We start from the raw sequence: 26,357 nt of genomic DNA on the forward strand, positions 1-26,357 counted from the left end.
GCAAAGGATAGAAAATGGAATAAATTGACACATGTTAAAAAACAATTTTAGAATTGAAAACCAATCGGCAACATACTTGTCATCTGTGTGGTTTGAGGTGGAGCATTAGATCTCCTTTGTTTACCATTTTGCCATTACTTACAGAAGTAATAAACGTAATTGTTTTCATGATGGTATAAACATGCCCGTGAGTACAATGTTTTAATGATAAAGTTATAATACATATCTAGACTGTAGGTATAATAAAACAAGTTGTTTTGGGTTTTGTTTTTTTTTAACCAAAAAAGCAGCAGGTGGCGATAGTCCAGTGTATTGCCGGGTAACTACAATCAATGTGAAACAGAAGAAGAAACGCGTCACAGTTCAAAACAATACTCCAAAGTTCCGCTTGTCTGCCGCCGTGTCCTCATGAAGATGTCTCAAAATACTCCCGACAAAGACGACCAAACGTCGGCCAACAAGAAAACCATCTCCCTCCCGATTTCCAGGGTGAGGTTGATAATGAAGAGTTCCCCGGATGTGTCCAGCATCAACCAGGACGCTCTGTTTCTCACCACCAAGGCTACAGTAAGTTTAGCGGCTGCTTCATGCTAATTCAGCGCTGTGATGCTAATTTGCAACTCATTCATTTTGCTACCTCTGCCGCTAGCATGGGTTAGCTCGTTAGCTGTGCGGATAACTGTGAAGAAGTATTTGACAACATATCAGCTCATAGAGAGTTTCTCCTTGTCTTTGTGGTTTTTACAGGAGCTGTTTGTGCAGCATCTTGCTGTGTCCTCATTCAACAACGGCGCCGGGAAAGACTCTAACTCTGTGTCATACAGCGACCTGGCTCAAACTGCAGAGGATACTGAGACGTTTCACTTCCTTACAGGTGAGATGAGATCCAGACAAAACCTGAAACAACTACAGGGCCTTTCTTTACTAATAGCCATCTAACACTGAAACTTTAGTTACCTGGAATCTTATCAAAACCATTCACTTTTTTATCTATACTAAATATACCTCAGTTTCAATTTAAACCCTACCCTTCTGAGGTATTACAGTTTGAGTGTTGATCCACTGATCCTCTGAAAGATAGTGTTTCTGCTTTTTCTACATTCTGCTGTATTTATTGTGTTTCGTTTGGCCTCATTGGTCTTAATAAGCCTGCCAGAAAAGTCCTCCCAATACATTCAAAACCTCAAACTACATACTAAAACAATCATATAGTTCAGGGGTGGGCAACTGGCGGCCCGGGGGCCACATGTGGCCCCTATCAACCTTAAACGTGGCCCTCAGGTTAATTTTTTACATATCAATTCATTGAAAACATGATGAAATCTGCCATGAAATCATGAAAACCAGAAATATGTCCATAATAATATTTGATCACTGGTATATGTTGAGTTAATTTGAGACATAATTGACTGTTATCGTTTTTGTATCCTACAATTTGGCCCTCTGGCAGTGAGAATTCAATGAATGTGGCCCTTGCTGTGACCAAAGTTGCCCATCACTGATATAGTTGAATCAAGCCCATGACTCTCTCTAAAGTGTTTTCTGTCTGTTATTTATCATAATTCAATGAAATGTATTATATCTTTTGTATTAATTTAGCAGCATAAGTAGTTACATTTACCATGATCTTGAATTTGATCTATACTATTTCAACCCTCCCTATTAATCATTGACTACATCATTCATAAGGCCGATAATAATTTGTCTCCTAGTTGTCTAATGTCATCAGATAATGTATGTTGGCAGCCTGTCCTGGCTCTTAAAAATACGTTATTCAAAACTTGATGGTTTAATCAAATTGGGACAATCAGGGATGACGTTGAACGCTTAAAGTAAGATGATGAGATGTGACGAGTTTGACAAATTGTCTTTTGAACTGACAGATATCCTGCCTAAGAAGATCTTGGCTCGAGATTACCTCAAGTCTTTGGAGGAAATGCAAGACGAGGAGGCCGACTTTTGAAGAAGGAAGCTGGCTGCATTCCACTTCTGGACAGATGTTATCAGATTTAAAAAATGTGATTTATTGAGAGAAACATGACTGCTGGCAGAGGAGAAACCCTAAACTTTGTAGATTCTTCTGAACAGATCGCCAGAGTTTAGCTGTAGGGTCCACTGGAGAAGTAAGAAACAGAAGAGAAAAAAACAAGTAGCACAAATGTGAAAAATCAAATGCAGCAACACAGAGTCTATGTGGATCTTAAAAGAAGTACCAAATCTTTGAGATAACTTTTTTTTTTTTACCAGAAACAATATCATAAACAAACCAGCCTTAGATTAATCATAATGTAACCACCCTGTCTTTCCTAGTTTTGAATGAATCACCTTCCAGAAGACAACACCTCTCTGTTTGTTAAAAGAAATGCTGCACTCTACTATTACATCTGAATATTTGATGATTTCAGAACAATTGTGCGTTCAGCCTGTACTTCTTTACCTTTTTAATTTCATGCTTACAACAATCAGGAAGTGTAAATAGTTTGCCTTAACAGCTTGCAGATTTTTAGGCTAAGTCAAAGTAACACTATTTCCATCCTTTCCACTCAGCTGCAGCACTCATATCTCAACTGCTGATGCGCTCTGGCCTTTAAAATATTCTGAGAAACCTTTACAAGTAACTTCAAAGTGAAATGTGTGACGTTACTGATTCTAAGTTGTACATCGTTTTTCTTCAAGATATTGTCATGTTTGAGTTTTGACGGGTTTACTTGAAATGAGTTTGATCCACTCTAAAGTACAAATACCTCGTTTTTTTCCCCCTCCAGATTAAGTACAAGGCGACTGAACGTGCTGTCTTTCCAAATGAGAACTCACACTGAGTCCCAACGGATGTGACTATTTAAAGTGTATATAACAGCTGACCACCTTATTTAGAATCTTCTTATGTACAAATAAAATTGTTTACGTTTGATATTAAAATAAAGATTCATGATGTCTGAAATCATGTTGCTGCCTCATTGATTTTAGATACCTCTGGAGAGAGATATGCATCTATAAACAGGAAGGATGCGTGTTGTGTGATGTGTTAAAAACTGTTCCGGGGGGCGGGGCTCCTGTCCCGCATGTCATTCCCTGCTTTCTCCCCGATTTTCTGATGTCTACTGTCCTGTCTCTCTAATAAAGGGTGTACCCCGCCTCTCGTCCAATGAAAGCTGAGATCAGCTCCAACCAATGTGATGATGAATGGGAAAAGCGGTATAGATTATGGATGGATGGATGACTGTTCTAAGGTTCACAAGTACTACATATCATTTAATTACATGTCCATATTGTACATAATCGCAAAAAGAAATATTTTAAAGATTTAAAACATGTGCATCAAATCTTCCCTGATAATGCCAGTTTTATTTTTCACTGCTGATTCCAGGTTACACACGGTACTTAGGAAGGTTTATTGACGACACAGTGCATAATCTACTACAAAGTAGCATAATCCTGAGCATGCATGCATTAGCTACATGAAGATATATACATACAGTACAAATGAGGGAAGTAGGAGCGGCAGCAGGTCCCTGTCTTTGTTACTGTTGGATGAGTTTGTTGAGTCGAAGCTGCATGTTGAGCAGATTCTTCTCTAATGTAGAAAAGTGATCCTCCAGGATGTTTGCTGTTTGCTCTCTTCCATCAATGGCACCCCTGGTGTTGGCCAGATTTCTCCTCAAGCTTTGAGGGAGGACAAACCACAAGTTTTCACTCTAATAATCAAAATATTTATTCCAGGAGTAGGAGTTTGTTCCGTCACATCTAACAGAGACACATCATTTAGTTTCAATGATTCTCTACAAGCATGTTAGTGCCAGAGCTGCAGCTCTACCAGATGTCTGAACAGATGACTGCTGGAAAACACTCGACATGACTCAGCTGCTTGTTATGATGGTGTTTCCACTCTTCAGCCCTGAAACCATGTTGTGTTTTGGTGAAAGAGCAACACCGACATGTCTGCTTCACTTACAGGGATTAAAGAACAATCCCACAGGCAGAAGCAGACCAGTATTAACCAACCCCCCCCAACCAGTCTCTGTGGGGCCTTTGTCTTATCTACATGTATTCTATAGAAATATAAAGACAACCTGTAATATACTGTCTGTACCAGCTCCAGTTCAACTTAACCATGTTGTTACCACCTACGCTGCAGATAATAATGTTTTGTTTGGAGGCAGTGTAGTAAAAAGATAATGACTGTATGGCTTTTCAACTGGAAAGAAAGTGTTAGAAAACTAGAGAAGGTTTTGTTTCTGCTAAAAATACGATGAACAAATTTAGCTCTTTTTTCCTACTCCTGTATAGTCACACAATCTCTTATTTTATTTAATCCAACAAATGGTTCTTGGACTTTAGTTTCTCACCTGGTGAGCGCCCCCTGCTCCTGCCCCTCCTTCCTCTTCTCCTCCAGAGAGACAAACACCTTCTCCATGGTCTGCATAGTTTCTACCACACTCTGGTGGTCCGACTGGATCCCCTGGACCTCCTCTCTAGCTTGGTGCTCATATGAGATCCCTCCGTCCTCCACCCCACTGGACGTGGAAACAGCCTGCAAGGCGGCCCTGTTCTGGAGAACCATCAGACGGGACCTGGCGAACTCCTCCGGCCCGACGATGTTCTCCCAGCAGATCGCAGAGGACGGCGGGAGCCAAAAGCGCTGGGAGCAGTTTACCGGTTTATCTGGGGTCTCTGTTATGAAGGGGCTGTCAGCGGGGAAGCTGCGCAGCAGGTGCAAAAGGGATGATCCAGAACCCCACTCCGAGTCCTCCAGCTCTGGTTCCCCAGACATGTGAAGCCCTGCCGCTCCTGTCCCCCCATCCCCGAGGAGGAGGGAGCAGCAGAGGCAGAGCATGGCCCAGCTTAGTGCCCCCTGGAGCATCTCCAAACTGTCTGAAACATGAAGTATGAGGCTTTGTTAGGCTGCTGGAACACACACACACCTACACACACACACCCACACACACACACACACACACACACACACACACACACACACACACACACACACACACACACACACACACACACACACACACACACACACACACACACACTGAGACACAGCTGTGTGATTGCTGAAAATACAGTTGTTGGCTTCATGACAGACTTTATTTACTAAACATCTGATCTTCTCCTGTCACAAAGCTTTTGTTTTCTTCACACTTCAGGATCTCATCTCAACACATTAAACCCAAAGACTACTTCATTTAAATAAAAGCACAACAACCTTTTTTATTGAGCAACGATGACATAATCATGGAAGTATGTGCAAATACAAGACAGACGATTTTGCGCATGTTGAGAGATGACGCTTGTCCAGCAAAGATTTTAGACAGCATATTGTCAGCTTTTAAGTTTGATCAACTTTTAAATAAGTGTAAATAATTTGACGTTCAACTTTTGAGGTTAAAAGAAAAAAAAAAAATTAACATATAGACTAAATTCTCCATAATATTTTCTCCATCTAATAATATTTTCACATTAATCTTTGCGTCACAATAATATATGCACCTCATATTTAGGTGTTACTATTTACTTCGAGGTTTTTTTTTCTTCTTCAGGCAATCCCTCCTTTTTTTTAACGAGCTTTATTGTGTGCTAGCAGTTGGAATGAAAGTTTAAACTTGACGGGACACCACTACGTCTTACTTGCAACTTTTACTCCTTACAATACATTTATTTAAACGTATTTTTCCTCCTTACTAAAAAAAACGCTTTCCGTTTTTATCTCGTGTAAGTAACGTGTCTTACCCTGCAAAGAAAATCCCAGCGAAGAAGAAGAAGCTGTGTATGTGTGAGTGCTGCGGCTCTCCTCCTGCTGCCTGAAGTCTTTGGAAAAACTGACTCTGCCTGCAGACTGTTACAGGCGAAATGAGTCACAGCTTTGTAGTCGTGTAGCAGCAGACTCAGGACAAAGCACTTTCCATCTGAGTGTGTGGAAAATGACTCTAAAGAAGGTAAAATACGCTTGTTAGGTTGGCTGGACTTAAATGTGCAAATAGCTATAACGCATGCTGTTCCAAGGCTTTCTAGTCTTCTTCTAAAATGTTGGACTTTTCTGGGTGCAGCTTTTTGTACATCCTAGGTCTTCAACCAAAGTGAGTCTGTGAATGGAGTAGGAGGTGTGATGGTCCTGGAATTTATGAGCCATTTTACTATGTCCTAACCAGGACCAGCCAGGCTTGAATTTTGATTATATTTACACTCAAAATGTGCTTAACATACAGACATCAAGCCTGAGAATTCAAATAGACCAATAAAAATCATGTTAACAAGAATAAAATCTGTCGACATTTTTTAGTCCCAAAGCAGATGAACTTAAAAAAAAAAAAAAGAAATTCAAACCATCAGTTTAAATTTAGTAGTTACATTATTTTTTTTTTTTTAAATTTAAAAAAAGATTAAGGTCTTTAAATGCCCAGGAAATAGGTTTATAGCCCTGTCCTCACACACTGACTTCAGCAACAAGGAATGGGAGTCATGTTTTGGAACAAACCCAACATGTGATGCGGAAATCTGTAAAACATCAATATTGTAGCTCAAAAGGAGGGTGGGACTTTAAGTTTCCTGATTCCACAGATACTCATGTCTTTAGTCTGCAGCTGTTTGTAGCAGCCAGATGTTGGTGCCTCAGTAGAGGAACAAAAACATTCAAAACACTAAAAACATACATGGGAAATGCAAAATGTGTCCAATAAATAGTTGTTTGAAGAAATAATAGATAAACATCATAGGCCTGTGGTTGTTTTTTTTTTTTAAACATTGTCATCTTCAGCAGGGCGATGGTGTGGAGATCAAAGTGATCGGGAAGCAGAAAGAAATCAGATTTCTGCTATACAACATTTTAATTGTGAGGGTTTGGAGCCTATAAACATTTTGACTAGCACGTCTGTTAGGCCTGATGATTGAAGAAGATGTTTTCAAAACTTTTCAGTGAAAGTGTGACCATAACACTCACCGTTTCCTGTAGTTCATGCTATGTCACAAAATGTCTATTGTATTTCCCTTTGCACAGGCGGAAGTTAAAAAAAATATTAAGGTCTTTAAACACTTCTCTTTTTTTTTTTTTTACACAATTTTAACATGATATATGATGAAATATAATAAATTATATTTCTCTTTAAATCAAGGACTTGGACATTTGTATTTTTGTAGCCGAGGCTACCACCAGGTGAGGCTAGTCTACCAGCAGTAACACACCACTGATTTACTAGATTAACTATAAACACTGCAGAGACATCAGTGACATCTAGTGGTGAAAACTGGTAATAGCGATCAATTACTACTATCTCCCTCCATCAATACACAACATTGGGATCCTTATGTGAGTTTAGGGAATTTGAGGGAAGCATTTTACGTTATTTATGCATTTAATTGTATTTGATCATATATGCTATCATGAACTAAAATCTCATCAAATCTTAGAACACGTTACAAAATTCCATCACAGTATATTTAGATTTAAGCTCCATGTTCATGGTTTCAGAGCTCTTGCCCATGCCCCGGGTCTTGTCATTAAAGGGGGGCGGTGATCACCACGTTGCTCCTCCCCCTCCGGGCTGCCGTCACCGGGGCTGCTGGACCGGATCAACTCGGCACCCAAACAACCAGCCGCCGGCTGCTGCTGCTGCTGTTCCTCTGTGCTGAGAGAAGACCCGGTGCAGACAAGGAGCCTCCCCGCACCGCCTCTCACACTGCTTTTCTCTCTCACCGTCAACGACATGGCCTCCGACGGCATGGACGAGAGATCTCCGCTGCTGTCGGGCCCGAACTCCGAGAACGTGACCCCCACTGCTCCCCCGTACCTGCAGGATCCGAGCCCCCGAGGTAAACACACTCAGCATGCAGAGCTGCCCCCGCCGCCTGCATGCTGCTGAATCATTTCAGGGCGTATCGGGTTTGTGCGTAAATAAAACTGCAGCAAAGCAAAAGGCAAGGGCAGTGGATCGGCAGCAGGGGAAAAAAGGTGGAGCTTGCTCTGTGAGAACTGGAGCAGTGGGTTAGAGAAGAGGGGCCTACAATAACAGCAAGATCTGTTTTTTTATTGCAGAATAGGCTACATCACGACTCGACGGGGCCTGTCGGGTTCTGGTTTTTAACTTCTATATATACGAGTCGTGATGTGTCACTCATCTTCACTATTGGATGAAGTGGGCTTTTATTTGGTTGATTGACGAGGGGAAGATGACCCACTGCAGATGGAGAGGCAACCTTTTGTTCCAGCTGCCAATCGAAGAAATGCCCAAATGTGTCCTTACGTTATGTTTACAGGTCCAAACCAATAGCAGGGGCATAACTATGTCATACCGTTACTTATCAGACAGCGGTTTAGGCCTATTCTCTGCATGATAGCAAACACACATTTGGGCTTGATCTTGCATTGCAAACCTAGCTTGTGTCTTGTCATTCATCTTAAATCCAGCACAAAATGAGTGCAACATTTTGCAGTCAGAAAGCTGACACACACACACACACACACACACACACACACACACACACACACACACACACACACTGTCACATCTTGCCCAGTAAACAGCTGAATGTAGGTTATGGTACCATGATGCACGCAGGGCTGACTGAGGCAGGCTATTACAGCTCATAAATCTGTCTGCTCAGTGTGGAAGCCACTGTCAGGTCTGTGCATTTCCATTGAAAATAGTCTGATCACACATTTTTAATTTGTGATTTAAAAAAAATAAATGAAGCTGGAGACAGGAATGATCAAACATTGTTTCTCTCTTGGGGAGGCTTTCTTTTATTCTTTCTACAAAAAAAAAAACATCCAGATGTCAAAGGATGCTGTTTTCTTTCATCTGTTCTTTCCCCAACCTGACAGATTAGCTTTTTAATCTTTTTTTTAATAACAACATTTTGTTACATTTATCCTGAGAAACATTTGGGGGAAAAAAATCAATTTTTTGCTATTGAAAAACGTTTTATTTTTTTTGCTTCATCACATAACTGCTCGTTCTGCTGCGTAATGAATGGATTCATTGACTGTGTGTGATACTCTTCTGGGAGCAGCTCAGGACAAGAGGCTAATATCAATAAAATAAAATAAAGAACATTTTGTCTAAATGTCTAAAGCTGTGTAATCTTGCAGAATTCATATTTCCCCACCAGATTAATCCTAAAGACTTTAACTGAGCTGGACTGTAATAACTTGTGAACCAACAACCTGTTAGGATGTTATCCTCCAAACACTAAATGAGCATCAGCATACTTCATGCACCCTCCCTTCTCCGCAGTCTGGATTACAGGGCAGCTAATTCCTAATTTCTTTGGGGTATTTCGGGGATGCAATCCTCCGTCAGCTCATTTGTAAAATGGATTAATTAAAGTCAAATACCATAACTGGTACGCTCTGTTATAGAAAATAAAGACCGTGTTTGGTGCTTTGACGAATAATCGGCTCGATTTAGGGAAACTGAGTATAAGAAGTTATTTTTGAGAGTGACTGCAAAATCTGTAAAGTCCACAAGCAGTTTGTGTTTAGAGAAAGGAGGCAGAGGTTGTCTTTTTGCTTTATTCTTCCTCCAGTTCTCAGAGTTTGGAGCCGGTGGTGAAGGTGCTGAAGGGCGGAGACCGATGACCTTGGTTGCATCTGAATGTGTTAGAGATGTGTGAGCTGTGTCTGATTTTGTCACCACAAGATTGACTGCACCCAAACCAGTGATGGAGATTTAAATCATGGCAGTGATGAATCACTCGTCAGCTTTGATTTCATTTCCAGAGCTTTATTAACCAAAGTCTATTAAAAAACACATCTTTATCAACATTAAACCAGAGGCCGACCTTTTATCCTAATGTTTTACAGTGTAGCTTTTCACAGCAGGGTTTCTTACCCACGCTAACTAAGTAAGTCTGGTAATATGTAATACTGTCCTTACCATGGAGCGCCATTTTTGTCCCTCGCTGACGTCTTTCAGAATCAGCCAACATGAGCACTGAAGTTCATCCTGAAGTCATTCACACATGCCCTCATCTTTTCCCATGTCATATTCTACATGAAATCACCAGTAGAAATGCTGACATGGTAATGTCAATGCATTTCGTTCTGACGTTAATGGTACTTTTACTGATATTTTATGACATTTATCTGTGTCATAGTTCTGCTGTCTGCCGCTGGCTTCACTTGGAAGCATTGGCTAAAAAAAAAAAAAAGAGAACAACTCCAGAATTATTAGTTTAAAAAACTTTAGGAAAAAAAGCTCAACATCACACAAAGACCTCTTATGGCATCATCTTGTAACTGATCTGGACTCATGTTACGACATGGGCAACCTGTATTATTTATGCTTCATAAACACTAAACAAAGTAACAAAACTGCAAAATCAGCAGTTTAAATCATCCCTAATGATCATCTATGTACATAATTATCACAATCATCTAACACTTTTTATTTGCAATATCATGTTTTTTCACGTTCAGCCCTACATTGGAATATCAAACGTGTATTCATCCGCAGTTGAAATTAGTCCCCAACAAATACACAAGAGCTCCTTTTAAGGTAATATTTTCTCAGCCTGTCTATGGGGTACCTATTCTTCTTACTGTAAAAAATAAACCTTCTCTTTGCTGATTTATTTTTCATATTCAGCAGGAATGTGTGGGCAGTCAGAATCTACCGAAACAGACTAATTCATTGTTTAACCATCAGGAACTAACACTTTTCTTATCCTCTATAACCCTTTAAGATAAATTAGAGTTTTATTCCAAATGTGCAACGACAAAATTGAAAACTCCCTGAGCAGCTCGTGTCTACACCCCAGCTTCTCACTTTGCGATTCTTGACCACAAATCCCATAGTCCCACACAGTCATCTGGTCAGTGAAGGCACCAGGCAGCTGGGCAGGTCGTGCCCGTGGCTGTGTGTTGTGGTTGTGCTGCTGGTGGTTGTAGTCTTCTCGTGTTTCCTGTGGCTCTGATGGGAGCTGCAGTGGAACTCTATAGCTGCTATATTCAGTTTCAGACATGCATTAGGACGGCAGAGCACAAACAGGCCTCTGCTGAGAGTGGAGAGAAGTGCTGACTGTGCTTTAATTTAAGCGTTGTACTTGAGACTCTTATTAATAATTTATGGTTGAAGAAAAGAGACTACTCTGTTTTGAATTTCAGATGAATTCAAGTTTTAGAAAATGTTTTGTGCACACAGGAGGAGGGTCCGTTCTTCAGCACGCTCTCTGCATGTGTTTTGGAGCCACTTTAATCGACGCTGTTGGCTCGTCTGTCCCTGTGGTGTCAACATGTTAAGCTTCTCTGAATGTCACAGCCAAGTGTGTTCACCTGTTGACTCGTCCCATTATCTCCCTCAGACTGAGATAAGAAGGTCGTCATTAAATAAGATGCTTCCTTTGTGGTTGGCCAGTAGACAGAGATCAGTCTTATTATTGCCTCATCATTTACCAGAGACACTCGTATACTGTATTGGAAATGTGTCTCAAGCTACAACAAATAGATTTTTAGATTCTCGCTCGACCTGTTTGTTGAATAATTGTGTGGTCTATATAATAAGATGTTAATAATAAGGATCTTTATAAAGTATGTCCCTTTTTTGTCAATAAACCAGTTGAACAGTTTTCATTCCGTTTTTCATCAGCCAAAGAAAAGCAGCTCTTCAAATCGGAAAAAGCTCAAACTTTGTGTGCTTCATTAAATGAAAATGACCCGATGATCAAAAGTTCTTTTCAACTCATTCCTCCAATCACCGCTTGAGCCTTTTCACCTTTCTTCTAAATCCAATACACTTAAGATATTTATATATATGATGGTACTTTCTGTGTTGTAATGTTTTTCTTTTTTAGCTGAGTCATCACTGTATAGCCTCAGATACTTTTCCAGAGAAAATTAGAATGAAGAATGAAACTTGCTGAGCGTTTAGGGTTGAACTCAACGGTTAGATTGGCACCAGTATCTCGCAGTATGTAAAGATTGATACTACAGTAGCAGTAAAGGCGGTGACTGGTGCAAACCTCTGGATTTAGTGTATTAAAACTCATGGAATGTAGCCTAATTACACGATGTAAATGTAGGATTAAACGATCAACGGCTCCTGGAGTAAGTCTGCATAGTCCTTTAAGATAAAAGACTGTTTGAGACTGTTTCTTATTTTACCCAGACAAGTAGGTGCATATTATCCCCATTAGCAGAGACATTTCAATTTAGCTGCACATCACACTGAACAAGTCTAAAAATGTTCATTTAATGTGTAGGCGGTGCATGCAGCATTATTCTTCTGTATGCTAATGTGAAAGTCTTTGTTGTACCACAGCATGTTGTTAAACTCACATATATTTGGATAAAGTTCTGGTTGATTGTCTCTTTGCAATTTTAATACATTGAAATGCAAATCACCTTAAATGTACCTTAAATGCAACATTACAGCATTGGGTAAGTCCAAACTCATTATCTCACTCTCAGAATGCGATAGTGAGGGAGGTTTCTGCACCATCTCTTTGGTATCTAAAAGAGCCCATTGTTCATTTCTTTAACATACAGAGGGGTTGCCGGGCCCCTGACAAAGAGAAAAGAGTCACATGTTGAGCCATCAGAGTGGTAAGAGGGCTGTCATGGGTTTTCATACAGTATGTGCAGCAGAGCCTCCAGTATACACTAAGTTGTAGTGAGACATTAGATCATTCTTGAAAATCAGTCCTGGTGGTAACAAGTCTAAGTCATGTTTGTTAGACAACAGCTCCATTGTATACGTTTGGGGTTTTATAAGGATGCATCACATGTTTTTACGTTTAGAAAATGTATAGAAGGGAGAAAAAACAGATGTGATAGTGACACATTGAAATGTCTTGATATCGATCTGATCTATAGTTCAAAACTTTAAGATTAAAGGAGCAATATGTAAGATATTTACTGAATGAAATGATAAAGTGATCTTACTATCTGATCAGACATTAAGGAAACATGCTGTGTTGAAGTGCTGGCTTCTCTGACAACAATGCAGCAGCCAGTATGTCCTCCTTCTAAGTTTCAATTCTGGCACAGAATGGTCTGTTTTTGTTTTGACCAGAGAAGGTAGTCCCCAGACAGCCGTTTTGGACACCCCTCAGTTTTCTGGGCAATGGTGAAGCAATCAGATACAACTGATTCTACCGGACCTAAAAAAGCCTCAGTATTTTTCTTATAAACTCCACCACCAGAAATATTTGAAAAATGGAGAGAGGCTTAAGGACGCAGAAAGGTTTCAAGACCGATACAGGGCCGGCTAAACGCTGAAGCTTCCATGTCCAGAGAAGGAGGTGGGGGGGACACAGTAATGTTTTGAATCTGGACTTGCAGTATCCATTTTGAACGCTAGGGGTCAGAGTTACATATTGCTCCTTTAACAGTTCTACAATGTCGCAAAAACAAAAAAAAAAACACTTTTTATAAGCAGAATAAAACATGTTTATCAGTTTGAAACCCACAGATTAGTCAGTTGTATGGATGGCTGCCGATTCATATTCTGTTGGTTTTATGTAAATATTTATTCTTTGGTTATGTCAACCATAGTAAATTGTTTTTGTTATTACCAACATAATGTATATTTAACTGATTCATATCTATTCATGTCGTAAATCTTAATGATCCTGATCCACAACGTCATATGTGTTAAGTTAAAAGGAGCTGTTTTTGCAGCAGACTGTTCATCCCTTTTATCTGCACCTACCCCACCATATTCATTTTAGGCAGTGAAAATGAGGATAAAGAAATCATCAATCTTGTTGCTGATGGTCTTGTTTCCTTTTTTTTGAGTCATTAAGAGGCATCAGTTTTAATATCAGTCTGTTTGATAAACAGTTCAAACTTCCTCACAGGAGCTTTAAGGGGAAATCATTTTTAATGAATTTGAAACTCAAATCAAAAAGCGATGATTGATGTTTCAAACAAAATGACCAATCTGGATAATCCCATCATGGATTACAAAACCAACCTCTGTCATGCCAGCAGGTCTCTGAGGATACAAACTACAGGTCCCAGGTCCAGGTGTTGTCATGAAGTGTTTACACATGCATGGCGTTAACAGCTGGCTGTGTGTCATGTGCTCTTACCCTCCTCTTCTCAAAGCCGAACTACCTCCTCCTTACACAGCCATCGCCAGCCCAGACGCCGGCGGGGTGCCCGTCATCAACTGCCGTGTCTGCCAGTCGCTCATCAACCTCGACGGGAAGCTGCATCAGCATGTGGTCAAGTGCACCGTCTGCAATGAAGCTACGGTACGTGGAGAAGATTGCTGTTGAGTCGTAATTGTCCCACTGTCAAATTGAGTAACAGCATTAAATCGTTTTTTTTTATCTGGGTTGCCCTTAGCTGCTGTCGTTTCATCTTTTATTGAAGTCAATACATCTTTCATTGGTCCAGCAATCTAATCACACAAACACACAACTGTTATAACCAGCTGAGTGAAGTGATTTATATTATTGTTCAGCGTCCTTTTGTGTGTAATTTAAGGAAACAAACATTTTTATTCCAATGTTTTTGACTTTTTTGGTCTTGACATTTTCCACCTTTAGAGCCCTTTTAGATGTTCATCTTCAGTCTAATTATCATCGTTCCATATGATGTGAACGTGTCACCTTTGTTGAAGCGATCATAGAGACAGCAGCAGAGTAGTTTGCTGTCATCACATCTAATCCAATGGGAAAAGCCATTTCTACTGGTGGTGGATATGGGTGGTGCTTAATTGCATCTACAAACCTGTGTGATGTTCTGTTACAATGGATCACAGGTCATGGTTTATATTGTTTGGCTCCTCAGCGCTACCATCAAACATTTCCAAGATGCAATGTATTATATAAGACAAGCTGGACATTTCTTTAAATCATCATAACTTTATTCTTTTCTGTAACAATTTTCTGCAGATGTTTGTTTGAAAAATGTCATAAATGTCACTCAGAAGACAACCCCAAAGTTTCTCCCGCTGCTTTATTGGCGGCTTATAAAAGTGTATGAATGAGATTAGTTAATACTGATGGCCACTTTACACAGCAGCCTCTACTGTCACTGTGTGAATTGGTAGGTGTGACCTGCGGTGTGACAGGGCTTTGAATAGTCAGAAGACTAGAAAAGCGCTATAGAAATTCAAATTCATTTACAACATTTACTTTTCTATATGCAGAGATGTTGCGATACACTGTTTACTTTGCGATATCAATCTGATACCTAAACTAGTATGACCAAGTTCCCCTCTGATAAACGTGATTAAAATGTATGCCTTCTTTTTATTTGATTGCTGATATATTGTCCTGTCAGCTGACTTTCATGTGTTGTCTTCCAGCCCATCAAGAACCCTCCAACAGGGAAGAAATATGTGAGGTGTCCCTGTAACTGCCTGCTCATCTGTAAAGACACATCCCGGAGGATAGGATGTCCTCGACCAAACTGGTAGGCTGCAGGCATCAAATTCAACCTCTTGTTTTCTTCTTTTTCAAAAACCCAAGTACACAGCTCCCCATTTTACTAAAACGTATCTTTATCTTTTTCTTTTTTTTTTTCCCTCCGACAGCAGACGCATCATCAACCTGAGCCCGGTGATGGTGATCCCAGAGGAGCAGCCTGCCCAGCCCGCTCTGCCCATCCAGCCAGAAGGGATGAGGGTGGTCTGTGGTCACTGTGGCAACACCTTCCTGGTACGTTGGACCACCCTTACAAAACAAAAACGAGTTGTTCATGCAGATTGTTTTTCTGTGCTGTTGTTTGGTACATGCATATTAAATAATCTTGAGAGCCGTAATCTTTGAATATTTATCGATGGGTATTATAGAACAGTTGCACAGTTGTTCTGAGTTGTAAAGCTTGTTGTGCTGTATATCAGGAGAGAATTTATTCATGTTAGTCCCCAGCACACATGAGAGCTTATTAGATGTTTTGGTTTTTTTTATTCTGTGGAAATGAAAACCTCCATTAAGTTACAGGTTCTGACAGAATCTGATGTTTGTAATAGCAGGCTTGCATGTAAACTTTTCTTACCTGGTTTATTAGAAACCCGGCTTCAATGCAGTGTGGTCACGGCTCTTGCAAATGAATTCCCGTCTGAAATAAGATCTCCTGTGATGAGGAAACTATGAGTATTTTTTTTCCCTTGAAGTTGGTTTATCTACAGGGAAGAAGGTGCAGAACATCAGGTATTGAGTAACTATGACAGCAGTCAAATGAGTTGGAAATGTCCTCTTAATTGTGTGCCCGTTGTCGCTTGCCCGGCGTCTGTAGGGGAGCGAGGACGACAGGTCATCCTCGCCAGTGTCTGGTGTTCCCAGCGATGGCTCCCCGCCACCACAGCAACAGGTTCAGGAAGCTGACGACACTGGTGGAAAAAATTAACAACAGCCTAACCCGCTCAAGTTCAATCCTAGGCCTTATTTACACGGGTGATCATGGGACTTTTGTGGACATCTGGCTTTGAAGAGAACTTCAGTCAAAGAGAGAGAGGGGGGGGGGGGGGGGGTGTGATGTTCAATGTTAACACTCCCCTCTAAAGCCAGGCGTCAAAAGTCAAATAAGACACTTGTGTAAATATGACCTTAAACTATGCTGATCTGTGTTTTAATAAATATATTATTTCATGACGCTGCTTTTCCTCCCCTTACATCAGAACCCTTAATGAAAAAAACGTGTATTTACAATCCTAACTAATACATCGTGAAAAATTATTTATGCTAATTTGCCAACCCTCCTTGAGTTTGAAAACAATGTAAGGTAGATGAATTACAAGGTGCATAACAGAAGAACTGATCATGTACAATCATTCCCTGTAGGTACTGTGTTGATTTCTGATTTTGATTTTTGGTATGTGTGTGTGTGTGTGTGTGTGTGTGTGTGTGTGTGTGTGTGTGTGTGTGTGTGTGTGTGTGTGTGTGTGTGTGTGTGTGTGTGTGTGTGTGTGTGTGTGTGTGTGTGTGTGTGTGTGTGTGTGTGTGTGTGTGTGTGTGTCCATCATAATCTAACGTCTTCTGTTTCCTCACAGTGGATGGAGCTTCGGTTTAACACGCTAGCCAAGTGTCCCCACTGCAAAAAAATGTGAGTCCATCAAACGTTTTTCACTGTTGTTCAGTCACAGCTTTCATTTGACGTGATAGCTTTGAAAACTTCTTTTCTTTTTTTTTTCTGTTGAATGAGAATAATTTTCCGTATTCAGAGACGGTAAAGCTCCAACTTAAACCTGCATACTTAATATTTTAGCAGTTTTATTTCCTGGAAGATTTACAACATTTTAGAAGTGAATATTCATAATGTCACCTTCAAGAAATGCTTTTGGATAATTCTGGTCACTTTAAACCTGTGCCATATTCTTATATATTTTGGGTTCTAAATGAGGAAAAGGTTGAATCGGTTTTTTTTGGAAATGCATAAGTAGAACTAGGATTAAATGTGCTGCAATGGCTGAAATGTAATCTTATTGGGGACCTGCAGCTGAAGTATGTCTGCTAAAAGTTTTGCAAGTGTTAGATTGTTTGTCCAAATGACTTGATCTACACTGTGCTGCACAAACAAACGTCTCACTCCAACTCCTACTCATGATTCAACCTTGTGTGTCTTCTCTGCGACTTTAAATTGGTTCAAAATAATGTAAAGTTTGAGTGATTTTCAGAGAATGGACTTCTAAAAATCAAGGTGTTTGTTATTCAAAGGCCTGAAACTCAAGAGTGTTCACAACAATTTTTCTTCTTTCAACCCATTGATAGGAAAACTTTAATCGGATGTCGCCGTAGCTTTTCTGAATGATTTGCACCATTCATACATAAAGCATTTCAAAGTGCTTTACAAAGTTAAAAACAAAACATCATGGAGGTAGTGGTGGTTGAATCTTGAACAATTTGTTAAATTAAGGTGAGAAGTTCCAACATAGCTCGCTGTAAAGCCATGATTGCAGCACATTATGAGAAGCAAAATAAAAAAACAGATTCTTGGAAGTAAAAATCCCCATCTTTACACAATCGCAACAACTCTCAGCCAAGCAGGGTTGTAAGACGAAAATACTCTGACTTTCAGCTCCCTGGCTCTCATTTCGGTTGTAGTTTCAAAGTACTTACTTTGTGGCTCATTCCCTCGTAATCAGCTGCTGAGCTTTAGAGGTCTGGACTTCATAGTTCTTGGAGGGAGGAGTTGCAGGGTGGGTGATGGAGGCTAATCTAGCAGGTGACAGGAATTAGTGCCTGGCCTCAGTACAAGGAAAGGTGGAAAGGAGAGGGTGGTTGCCAGAGGTCAGGGGTGGTGGAAGGGCATGGAAAATGAAGAAATGGTGTTTCTTCATCTTTGTTTCTGTTCTGCCACCCTTTGCTCTGTTTTTATATGTACATTTGAGAAGCCTACATGAGCTCATAAAGCACCAAATATACCACTCCAAAGTTGAAACAACATTTTCTACAGAAGAACAAACCTTCAGTATAAATCATCACATCATTGGCGTAAATGTCAATTAACTCAATGTGACTTTAACTTCGATATCTTGTCCTTAAACTATCATAAATATTATTAAATCATGTGAAATAGAACTTAGATTTTCTACTGTAATTCTAACACACTATCTATAACCAAAGTATTTTCTCTCCTGGGGGAAATATGTTTCTAAAAAAAAGTGTTAATATCTTTGGCTGTCAATTTCTGTGAGTTTCTTCCATCTTTCTTTCTTTCCTCCTTAAATGTATTTATTTCCATCTGCTTTTCTTTAAAAAAAAAATGGTTTCCCCGATTCCAAACATCTCCACCAATTCTTTTTCCCCTGTAAAGAAAGTCAAAACTGTGACAGTTGTCGTAAAGATTTTCCCTTGATGCCCGAAGAAACGGCTAACTTCAGGTTTAGTGTCATCTTTTCAAAGGGAAACCGCATTTAGATAAGACGTACTCATATTGTGTCTTAGTGAAGCTGTTCCGAGTCGGTCTGATAAATTTGAGTTTGCCTGATTTAATCTGGTTTTGCAAATGATCTCCACTGACCTTTTGCAGCTTTTATCTTTAAAGAACATGTTTGTTTTTTTTTAAGCAGGTTGGCTCCATATATGGCAAAATTCCAACAAATGAGTCAGTCAGGTGGTACAGATGTGAAAACTGATTTAAACACAGAGGAAATGTGGAAGCAGGAGGAGGTTAAAGGCGTTATAGGAGAAGGTAAAATAATCAGGTGATCAAACCCCCTTAGGCCACCTGAATACCAGCATTCCTGGAGATGCTTGAGTCCTGGCACATGAGAGGCATGTGAGCAGAGGAGGGGGAGGAAAGAGAAATAATAATGGGGGCGAGGGAAAAAAAAAAAAAAAAACAGATTTCAGTCTGGTGCTTTAAGGCGGTCAACTTGCCGAGTGTTTATCGGAGTCTGAAAGTGTTGGGAGTTGCTCATGTGACCGGCCTCCTGGGCTTTCATGTGTTACGTAAAATAAGGAACAGAGATTTTTTTGGGGGCAGCCAGGATTGTAGAGGGAGCTGTAGAGTGAAAAGTGTGGGAAAAAGTGTGGGATAAAAAAAAAAGCAGCAAGAAGATCTTTATGCTAAATATTTCTACTTGTGGAGAAAATATTCATAGCAGGGTTGTCATTTCAGCCATAATAGAAGAAAAGTATACTTTCTGAAAATGACTGACGTACCATAAAAAATATTTTAACTGTTTCTTCTTTATATGAATTTCTGTCCCGGAAACCATCTGTGATTCATTTGACTTTCACTTTTTCAAAAATCTCCTTTTTTCCCCTCGTTCCACAGATCCTCTGTTGGCAGTGCACTTCCCAGGAGGCGCTGTTGTGCTTATGTTACAATAGGACTGATCTGCATTTTCATTGGAGTGGGCTTAACTGTAAGTTCTCTCTTGCTATTGTAATTAAGTGTGACTTAAAGACATATTTATGTATGTAACACATTTCAAACAAAAGAAACCTTCACAATGAAAGGTGGACATATCAAACATACTTGGAAGACACGGAAAAAACAGCAACAATTGAAGTGACAATGAAATACATCACATCACAATCATGAACTCATCAGATGAATAGTGGGAACATCAGGGAGTCTTGCGGAGTCTTGAGGTTATTTAAACAAGACCAAACTCAAAAGACACATTAACACTTTTAACAGTTTTTTAGCTCAGCCGTGCTTTGAGATTAAGCTAATGCTAGCATGACAACGTGTTAACAATGACAATGTTATGATGAATTTGTTGTTTAAAAGTTTCTTCCATGTGTTATATTAGCATTTCAACATGCTAACATTAGCTAATCAGCACCAAAAGTCCAGTTTACAGCCTCTACTGTTTCACTGGACCAGTAGCCTCTTAAAACTAACTGAACCTGAACTAGCTTCTTCTGCACACTTGCTGCTGTGTTGATAAATTTAGACAACTGGAGCAAGCAGTTACAGCAAGAAGCCCTTATTGAATACTACACTATAAAGGTGTATAAGATAACATGAAATACCATATTAAAGGACTTTAAAAAATCTGAGAGGACTTTCAGCAAACCAGGAAACAAACAACAAGGTCTGTGTTGTGTCAACAGTCCTTAGTCACCGTGGAATTAAAAATACATTTTCCCAGTTTTAATCCAAGTGTTCATTTAGCTGCAATTATCTGCCAAATACATTTCAATAAAGCATATAGGAGAACTTTTAAATCAAAATAACTTTTTTCTCTGTCTGTAAAACGTTTTAAATGTCTGATGACTCTTCCTGCACTGATTGAGGAGCGTATGCTAATTTTTCAACCAATTAAAAAGCTTTGTCAAACCTGACCATCCAATCAAATTCCTCCCTAACCCCATGTCCCACCTTCTATTTTGTGATTGGTTCGATCCCATTTCAATAGTTAATACTTCACTACACGATATGTAGATACTGTCAAGGTTCAGGTTCATGGGGACTTTCACATATATAAGGAAATATAAAGTAATTACAACAATGTCAGTCAAATAAACCACTGTTGCATTCCAGGAGCTATATAGGCTTTTATAAATGGAATAAAGTCATACTGAAGTCATGAGTGCATAATCTTACAATACTTTAAATACTCTTTGGCATGTTTTGTTACTGGACTATTCAGTAAACAAAAACAACTTGTTCCGTTTCTCACAGTATATCTGAGTCACGTCAAAATCACATTAGAATTATAATCACGTCTTAATGATTTCAGGGGATTATAGTTCTCATTTTAAAGCTTTGGAAGAGGACAGGAGAAAGAAATCTCGGAATCAGTTGAGGAAACGGACTCGTGTGTTGAAGTAAATATATGTCTGTAACTAGAGGACATTAGTGGGAGTGGCCTGCGGTGCTGTGCATTCTGGGATTTGCTGTCTTTCATCCACAGAAAAGACACTTTCTGCCTTTTCTCGGCCAAGAAGGCACCAACTTCAAAATGTATTTCACATTTCTACTACATATATGACCCAATGTCAATACAGATTCATGTTTCAACGGGTGAAGTATCCTTAATGGTTTGATTTTTGTGAGGCTGGAAAGAAAAATACATCCAAAAGAAATTACATGAATGTAAAAGTTTTTTTGTTTTAAGTGAAATGTAACTGTCAAAGGTCTTGATTATGTTTCTACTCGCTGTATATTTGATAAATGTAAACCTTTCCTCTGTTTTCACAGGTGGGCACTCGGAGCTTCGCTGTCCGTTACAACGCCACCTACGTCTCCTGGGCGCTGGCCTACCTGCTGGGCCTCATCTGTCTGGTACGAGCTTGCTACTGGGGCGCCATCAAAGTCAGCTACCCCGAGAACAGTTTCTCCTAGAGGCGGGGGTTCCAGGTTCGGCGTGGCACGGCTTGGAGAACAGACCTCCACTTTAAGTTGTTTCATCGTGTTCAAATTTTCAACCCAGTCATGTTCAGCGGAGTGGAGCGCCTGCAGAGTATGTTGGGAGAGAGATACTGTACGTTTGGAGGGTTGCTTCCTGTTTGGGGGATGCATCTTGTTGTTGTTTGTGTGTGTTTTTAGAAAGTTTTACTCACTGAACAAACCTACTGTGTGTCAATCAGTCCACATCGACTCAAATCCAGGTCCAGGTTTAGCCAAAATCCAGAATCAAGACCTTCAATAAAAACTGTGATTTGCCTTGATGAATGCCAAAATTAGCTGAGTTGTAAAAGTAGTCTGGCAAACTGGTTGGATTTGGTCTTTCTGGTCTAGTTATTTAATTTAATTTTTCCACAACTTAACTCTTGACTCGTACCAGACCAAAATGAGACGACCTCCTAACGATTTGTTTTTCCCATTGCACTACGATTATATGCAATTGTGTTATTTTGTCGCTGCTAGTTTGACTCCAGCTGCAGATCCATATACTGTAATGTAACCTTTGCCTGTGTACACTGACATAGTATCGCTATATGATTTTAACTGTCGACATGATCAACTCCTCCTTAAATACCCACGTGTGCCAACTTTGCTGCCCAGTATTAGTCCAGTAGAGCATCAGATCAACAGGAGTGTGTTTTTATTCTTTTTGTGCCATGCAGCTTTTCATTCAAAACAGCAATAACCCTTTGATTTAAAGTTCCCTGTGTTCTTCGCTGCGTTTTTTGTTTCCGTCTCACTGAGGGAACATGAAAACATGTTTGCATGTCCTGCCACCGGGGTTGTGTTTCTTTCCTGTTTCAGAGAGCTAGCTGAAGCGTTTGATGCTCTTGTCTTTTCTCCTTTTACCTGTGAGTTAGAATGTAACCCATCCTCTTCCTCCTCCTCCTCTTCCTCCTCCTGACGCTTCTATCGCTGCTCTCTGACCTCCAGTGAACTCTGTGCTAGCTAGCTAGATTGCTGTAGGCTAACTCAGCATCCTGTCTCTTGACCTATACCAGTCTGCAATCTTCTAACCTTGTTTTGAATGTGATGATGATGATGATGATGATGAGGATGATGATGATTAAGGAGAAAATATATAAAAAGAAACTTTGTAAATAGTTCAAATTCAGTACTTTGAAAACTGTAATGAGAGGATGAAGGAGCGGAGACGTGGGTCTTTTTAAAATGATAATTTATCAATAAAAAGCAAAAACCTGTTTTTGTTCTCTTTGTGTATTGACTGCTATGTTTCTGATATTTAAAGACATTCAAACAAGACTCGAACAGAAAGGATGAACCTCAGGCTGTAAACTTCTGATCTGTAGCTGAACTTTGACACACTTTACTTTACAGCTGTTGTTAGAAGAAGAAACTTCAGAGTAAACTACCCAAGACAGGAACAGCCAAAACATTAAGATGTAGCTTACACAATATTAGTTTTTTCTTGTACTATTTTCTGTTTCTGTGCTCTCAGTTCTAACAAATTCTGCCTATTGTTCCAGAGTTCCTGTTCAATTCTGACTGGTGGGCTTAACCCTCTAACAAATAATTCTTTATAATGTTGTACTAATGTTTCTACTTAAGAAAGAAATCTCAATACTTCTTTTATGCCTGGGAGTGTTCATGCTGTGAATGCATAAGAAGCTTTAGAATAAAGTTTAGTTCAGTTTCTCGTGTACTTGTGTGACAAACACGAGTGTAATCTGATACACATCATTAGAATTTGTTTCAATCTGTTAAATATTTGACGCTATAGGCCCAAGGCTTGATTTTTGTAATACATGCGTCAAACCTGAGTCATCAGAGCTTTTATTTAAACTTATTAATAATATATTTAATATATATATATATATATATAATCTTATTGTGTTGTGAAAATTGAGCGGGGGGGGGGGGGGGGGGGGGGATCACATCAGTGTATCTGCAGGACTTGATCAAAATATAATTCTCTGTTCTAGGGCACTGGAACAAAGTTGTAGATATTTGAGCATGTCAGAGTTTCTTGTGATTCCAAATAAATGCATACTTCATTTTTACTTAATAAATACAAAAACATCCAGGAGTTTAAGAACAGGAAATGAGAAATTCATTCTTAAACGCAACCTCTGGGTCAGTAAGTTCAAATGTGTTCTTACTGGTTTCATGAAAAACAACTGATAGAACTTTTTCTCTCACACCATAGAAGAAGCGTTAGCTCAAAATGTTCATTATTATCATCCTTCAATGATATGAAGACCGGTCAAAGATAATTTATACTTTTACATCACACTCTCCAATCTGAAAGAAATGATTTATGAGGTTTAAAATGTTTACATTGTGGTTTAATGATACTGGCTTAAATCTTCTGTGAGTCATTTTTACTTGTCAAGAATCATTCTGAAATTAATACTGATGTCTCTACATGACCTACTATTATTTTTACAAGGTCATAGTAATGTCAGTTAATGCTGCTATACTTGGTCAGTTTCAGACAAAGCTGTTATAATGCACTGTTAATATTCACAGTGGAGATTCAAGATGAGTGATACGTCAGATTGTTTACAAAAGCAGGAGGAGATTTCTTTTTTTCAGTAAACACTTTTAACACATGTACAACAGGTCAGGATCGGAAAAAGGATCTGACTTTGTGCATATTCAATACAGCTGTGGACTCATTTGTCGACACATCTGATCACTTCATATCAAGTATTTATCAGTTTGGTGTTCAATGAAGACTCATGGAGATATGGATGTTCATTATTTTAGTTTGATGAGAAATATGGAGTAAAGCACATCAGAACTGAATACACGTTAAAGTGAGACAAACGTTTGTCACAATTCAGAGGAAATCTTGAAAAAAGAATCAGCTCAGCAACTTTAATCCTGTCTGCTGAGGAAAAGCCAAAAACCTTCAAAAGAACAAAACAGGGTTCCAGAGATGATGCATCTTTGATATTGATTGATCTGTTTTCAGATAGCCAGCACTTTGCTTATTGTATTGCTGCTGTACTGCAGTATGTCCACACTGTGGTAGCATTGACCCACATTTTAGGAACGTGTTTATCAACTTTTTCTTTCATCTGAGTGTTTTATTCTTTCTTTAAAATAAAAATGAATGAAATACATCTAAACTATGTTATAACATTACAAGAGAGAAACACACACACACACATGTTGTACACAACAATATAACATCTTTATTTATGACTCAGTTTGACACAATAAATACAGAAACATCAGAATAACCGTTTAATGAGCTGCTACAATTGTTACAATTATATCTGTCTCTCCCTTTGTCCTCTCTATCACACACACACACATACAAACACACACACAGACACACACACACACACACACACACGCACGCACACGCACACACACACACGCACGCACGCACGCACACACACACACACACGCGCACGCACACACGCCGCAAACACACACATACAAGCACACACACACGCACGCACACACACACACACACACACAGCTCTGTCTCACACAACACACTCTTGATCTACAATGGGCTGCTGATGATGTCACGTCAAACACAGCTATGATGTCACATCATCACAATACTAGGTCATTGCTTTTAGGATGTCAGAGTGTCGTCTAAGAGTGTAACAAAACACACACTAACTCCTGCACACACACACACACACAGACACACACACACACACACACACACACACACATGGCTATTTCAGCTACCACTTTACTATGAAGGAACATGGAGGTCACAAAATTGATACTCATCACCATGACTTCACACGTTGTGTCGAGTCGGTGTGTGCTTATGTGTGTGTGCTTGTTTGTGTGTGTATGTGTGTGTGTGTGTGTGTGTGTGTGTGTGTGTGTGTGAGAGAGGGTGCGGTGTAAGGGTGCTGTGTGAGCCTTCCTGATGTGTTGACGGGCTGCTCACATCGGTGACAATCTGTGAGGGATGCTCTTTTATTTTCAGTTGTTGTTGAGGACCCACCATGAGGCTGCAGAGAGAGAAGACAAGTTGACCCAAAAAAATGTAACCAATCAAATAAAATCTGAGCACATACTCCTTTGTGCACTTTGTAGATCAAGAGTGTGTTGCGTGAGACACTGAGCTGTGTGTGTGTGTGTGTGTGTGTGTGTGTGTGTGTGCGCGTGTGTGTGTGTGTGTGTGCGTGTGTGTTTGTGCGTGTGTTTGTATGTGTGTGTTTGCGGTGTGTGTGTATAGCAAGTGTTTAAATAACATTTAAAGGTAAAATACTAAAGAAAATTCTGGTGTGTGCTGCCTTGAGAAGAATTGTAAATGTTGCTCTGAGGCTTTGAGGATCATTTGTGGGCACAGCATGCCTCTGTGACTGACGACGTGGCCTACTAAATGTCCTTGGGCTAAAGAACTTAACCCATTACAGAAAATTAAGATTTGGTGTGTTGAAAGTTAAATCTCACGAGTTGTGAAAGTTGGAGTTTAGGATTCGGGCAGCAGCTTTATGAAAGGTTCTTACCAGGAACCAGCATGGTGGTTAAGCTCTCAGGGGTTTCCAGGAAGTCCACATTCGCCCTCTGGAAGGTCTTACTGTAGTTGGTCTGCAGGTGACTGTGCAAGAAAAAAGTCAATTACTTCAATTAAGGATTCAATTACCCATTATCATGG

The 26,357-nt window shown here is 39.7% G+C and overlaps 4 protein-coding genes across 10 annotated transcripts in view; 2 read left to right on the plus strand and 2 right to left on the minus strand.

Moving 5' to 3' along the window:
- Positions 1–26,357, minus strand: part of necab1 (N-terminal EF-hand calcium binding protein 1) — a 174,888-nt gene that overhangs the window by 111,626 nt on the left and 36,905 nt on the right. For 2 of the 3 annotated variants that reach the window (XR_009676094.1, XR_009676093.1), the window contains 2 exons: positions 26,209–26,300; positions 25,232–25,707 (listed from right to left, as the gene is read on the minus strand). Coding sequence is in view for 1 of the 3 variants with exons in the window: in XM_061059141.1 (XP_060915124.1) it covers positions 25,679–25,707; positions 26,209–26,300 (121 nt within the window). In the remaining 2 variants the exon portion in view is untranslated. Of the gene's footprint in view, positions 1–25,220; positions 25,708–26,208; positions 26,301–26,357 lie in introns of those variants that run through there. The other variant, XM_061059141.1, reaches the window with a different exon arrangement.
- On the plus strand, positions 344–2,944 carry chrac1 (chromatin accessibility complex subunit 1). The gene is made up of 3 exons (XM_061058945.1): positions 344–567; positions 748–874; positions 1,884–2,944. Exons 1-3 carry the CDS (start codon positions 409–411, stop codon positions 1,961–1,963), a joined length of 366 nt encoding a protein of 121 aa, XP_060914928.1. The 5' UTR covers positions 344–408; the 3' UTR covers positions 1,964–2,944.
- Positions 1,977–6,070, minus strand: si:ch211-57n23.1 (uncharacterized). 3 transcript variants are annotated; one of them, XM_061058943.1, is made up of 4 exons: positions 5,734–6,069; positions 4,347–4,872; positions 3,477–3,663; positions 1,977–2,115 (listed from the first exon to the last, which is right to left on the minus strand). In XM_061058943.1, exons 2-3 carry the CDS (start codon positions 4,859–4,861, stop codon positions 3,522–3,524), a joined length of 657 nt encoding a protein of 218 aa, XP_060914926.1. In that variant the 5' UTR covers positions 4,862–4,872; positions 5,734–6,069; the 3' UTR covers positions 1,977–2,115; positions 3,477–3,521. The 3 variants fall into 3 exon arrangements, with proteins under 3 accessions (XP_060914926.1, XP_060914927.1, XP_060914924.1); XM_061058944.1 differs by lacking the exon at positions 1,977–2,115 and having other exon boundaries at positions 2,665–3,663; positions 4,347–4,868; positions 5,734–6,070; XM_061058941.1 differs by lacking the exon at positions 1,977–2,115 and having other exon boundaries at positions 2,665–3,663; positions 5,734–6,068.
- pip4p2 (phosphatidylinositol-4,5-bisphosphate 4-phosphatase 2) lies at positions 7,488–22,959 on the plus strand. Of its 3 annotated transcripts, none has more exons than XM_061058939.1 (8): positions 7,488–7,809; positions 14,072–14,196; positions 15,258–15,364; positions 15,486–15,609; positions 16,190–16,264; positions 16,944–16,996; positions 19,673–19,763; positions 21,551–22,959. In XM_061058939.1, the coding sequence occupies exons 1-8, from the start codon at positions 7,704–7,706 to the stop codon at positions 21,692–21,694; spliced, it is 825 nt and encodes a 274-aa protein (XP_060914922.1). In that variant the 5' UTR covers positions 7,488–7,703; the 3' UTR covers positions 21,695–22,959. The 3 variants fall into 3 exon arrangements, with proteins under 3 accessions (XP_060914922.1, XP_060914921.1, XP_060914923.1); XM_061058938.1 differs by having other exon boundaries at positions 7,491–7,809; positions 14,048–14,196; XM_061058940.1 differs by lacking the exon at positions 16,190–16,264 and having other exon boundaries at positions 7,500–7,809; positions 14,048–14,196.

The sequence above is a fragment of the Labrus mixtus genome, chromosome 16 (assembly GCF_963584025.1).
Source record: "Labrus mixtus chromosome 16, fLabMix1.1, whole genome shotgun sequence".
Taxonomy (NCBI): Eukaryota; Metazoa; Chordata; class Actinopteri; order Labriformes; family Labridae; genus Labrus; species Labrus mixtus.

Bases quoted from the DNA above. Each gene is read 5' to 3' on its own strand.
- si:ch211-57n23.1 (XM_061058943.1), bottom strand. From the start codon at position 4,861: ATGCTCCAGGGGGCACTAAGCTGGGCCATGCTCTGCCTCTGCTGCTCC. The intron at 3,664-4,346 runs GTGAGAAACTAA...CCTCCCTCAAAG, and splicing joins GAGCAGGGGGCGCTCACCAG to CTTGAGGAGAAATCTGGCCA.
- pip4p2 (XM_061058938.1), top strand. From the start codon at position 7,704: ATGGCCTCCGACGGCATGGACGAGAGATCTCCGCTGCTGTCGGGCCCG. The intron at 14,197-15,257 runs GTACGTGGAGAA...GTTGTCTTCCAG, and splicing joins CCGTCTGCAATGAAGCTACG to CCCATCAAGAACCCTCCAAC. The intron at 16,265-16,943 runs GTTCAGGAAGCT...GTTTCCTCACAG, and splicing joins CCCCGCCACCACAGCAACAG to TGGATGGAGCTTCGGTTTAA.
- chrac1 (XM_061058945.1), top strand. From the start codon at position 409: ATGAAGATGTCTCAAAATACTCCCGACAAAGACGACCAAACGTCGGCC. The intron at 568-747 runs GTAAGTTTAGCG...TGGTTTTTACAG, and splicing joins TTCTCACCACCAAGGCTACA to GAGCTGTTTGTGCAGCATCT. The intron at 875-1,883 runs GTGAGATGAGAT...TTGAACTGACAG, and splicing joins GACGTTTCACTTCCTTACAG to ATATCCTGCCTAAGAAGATC.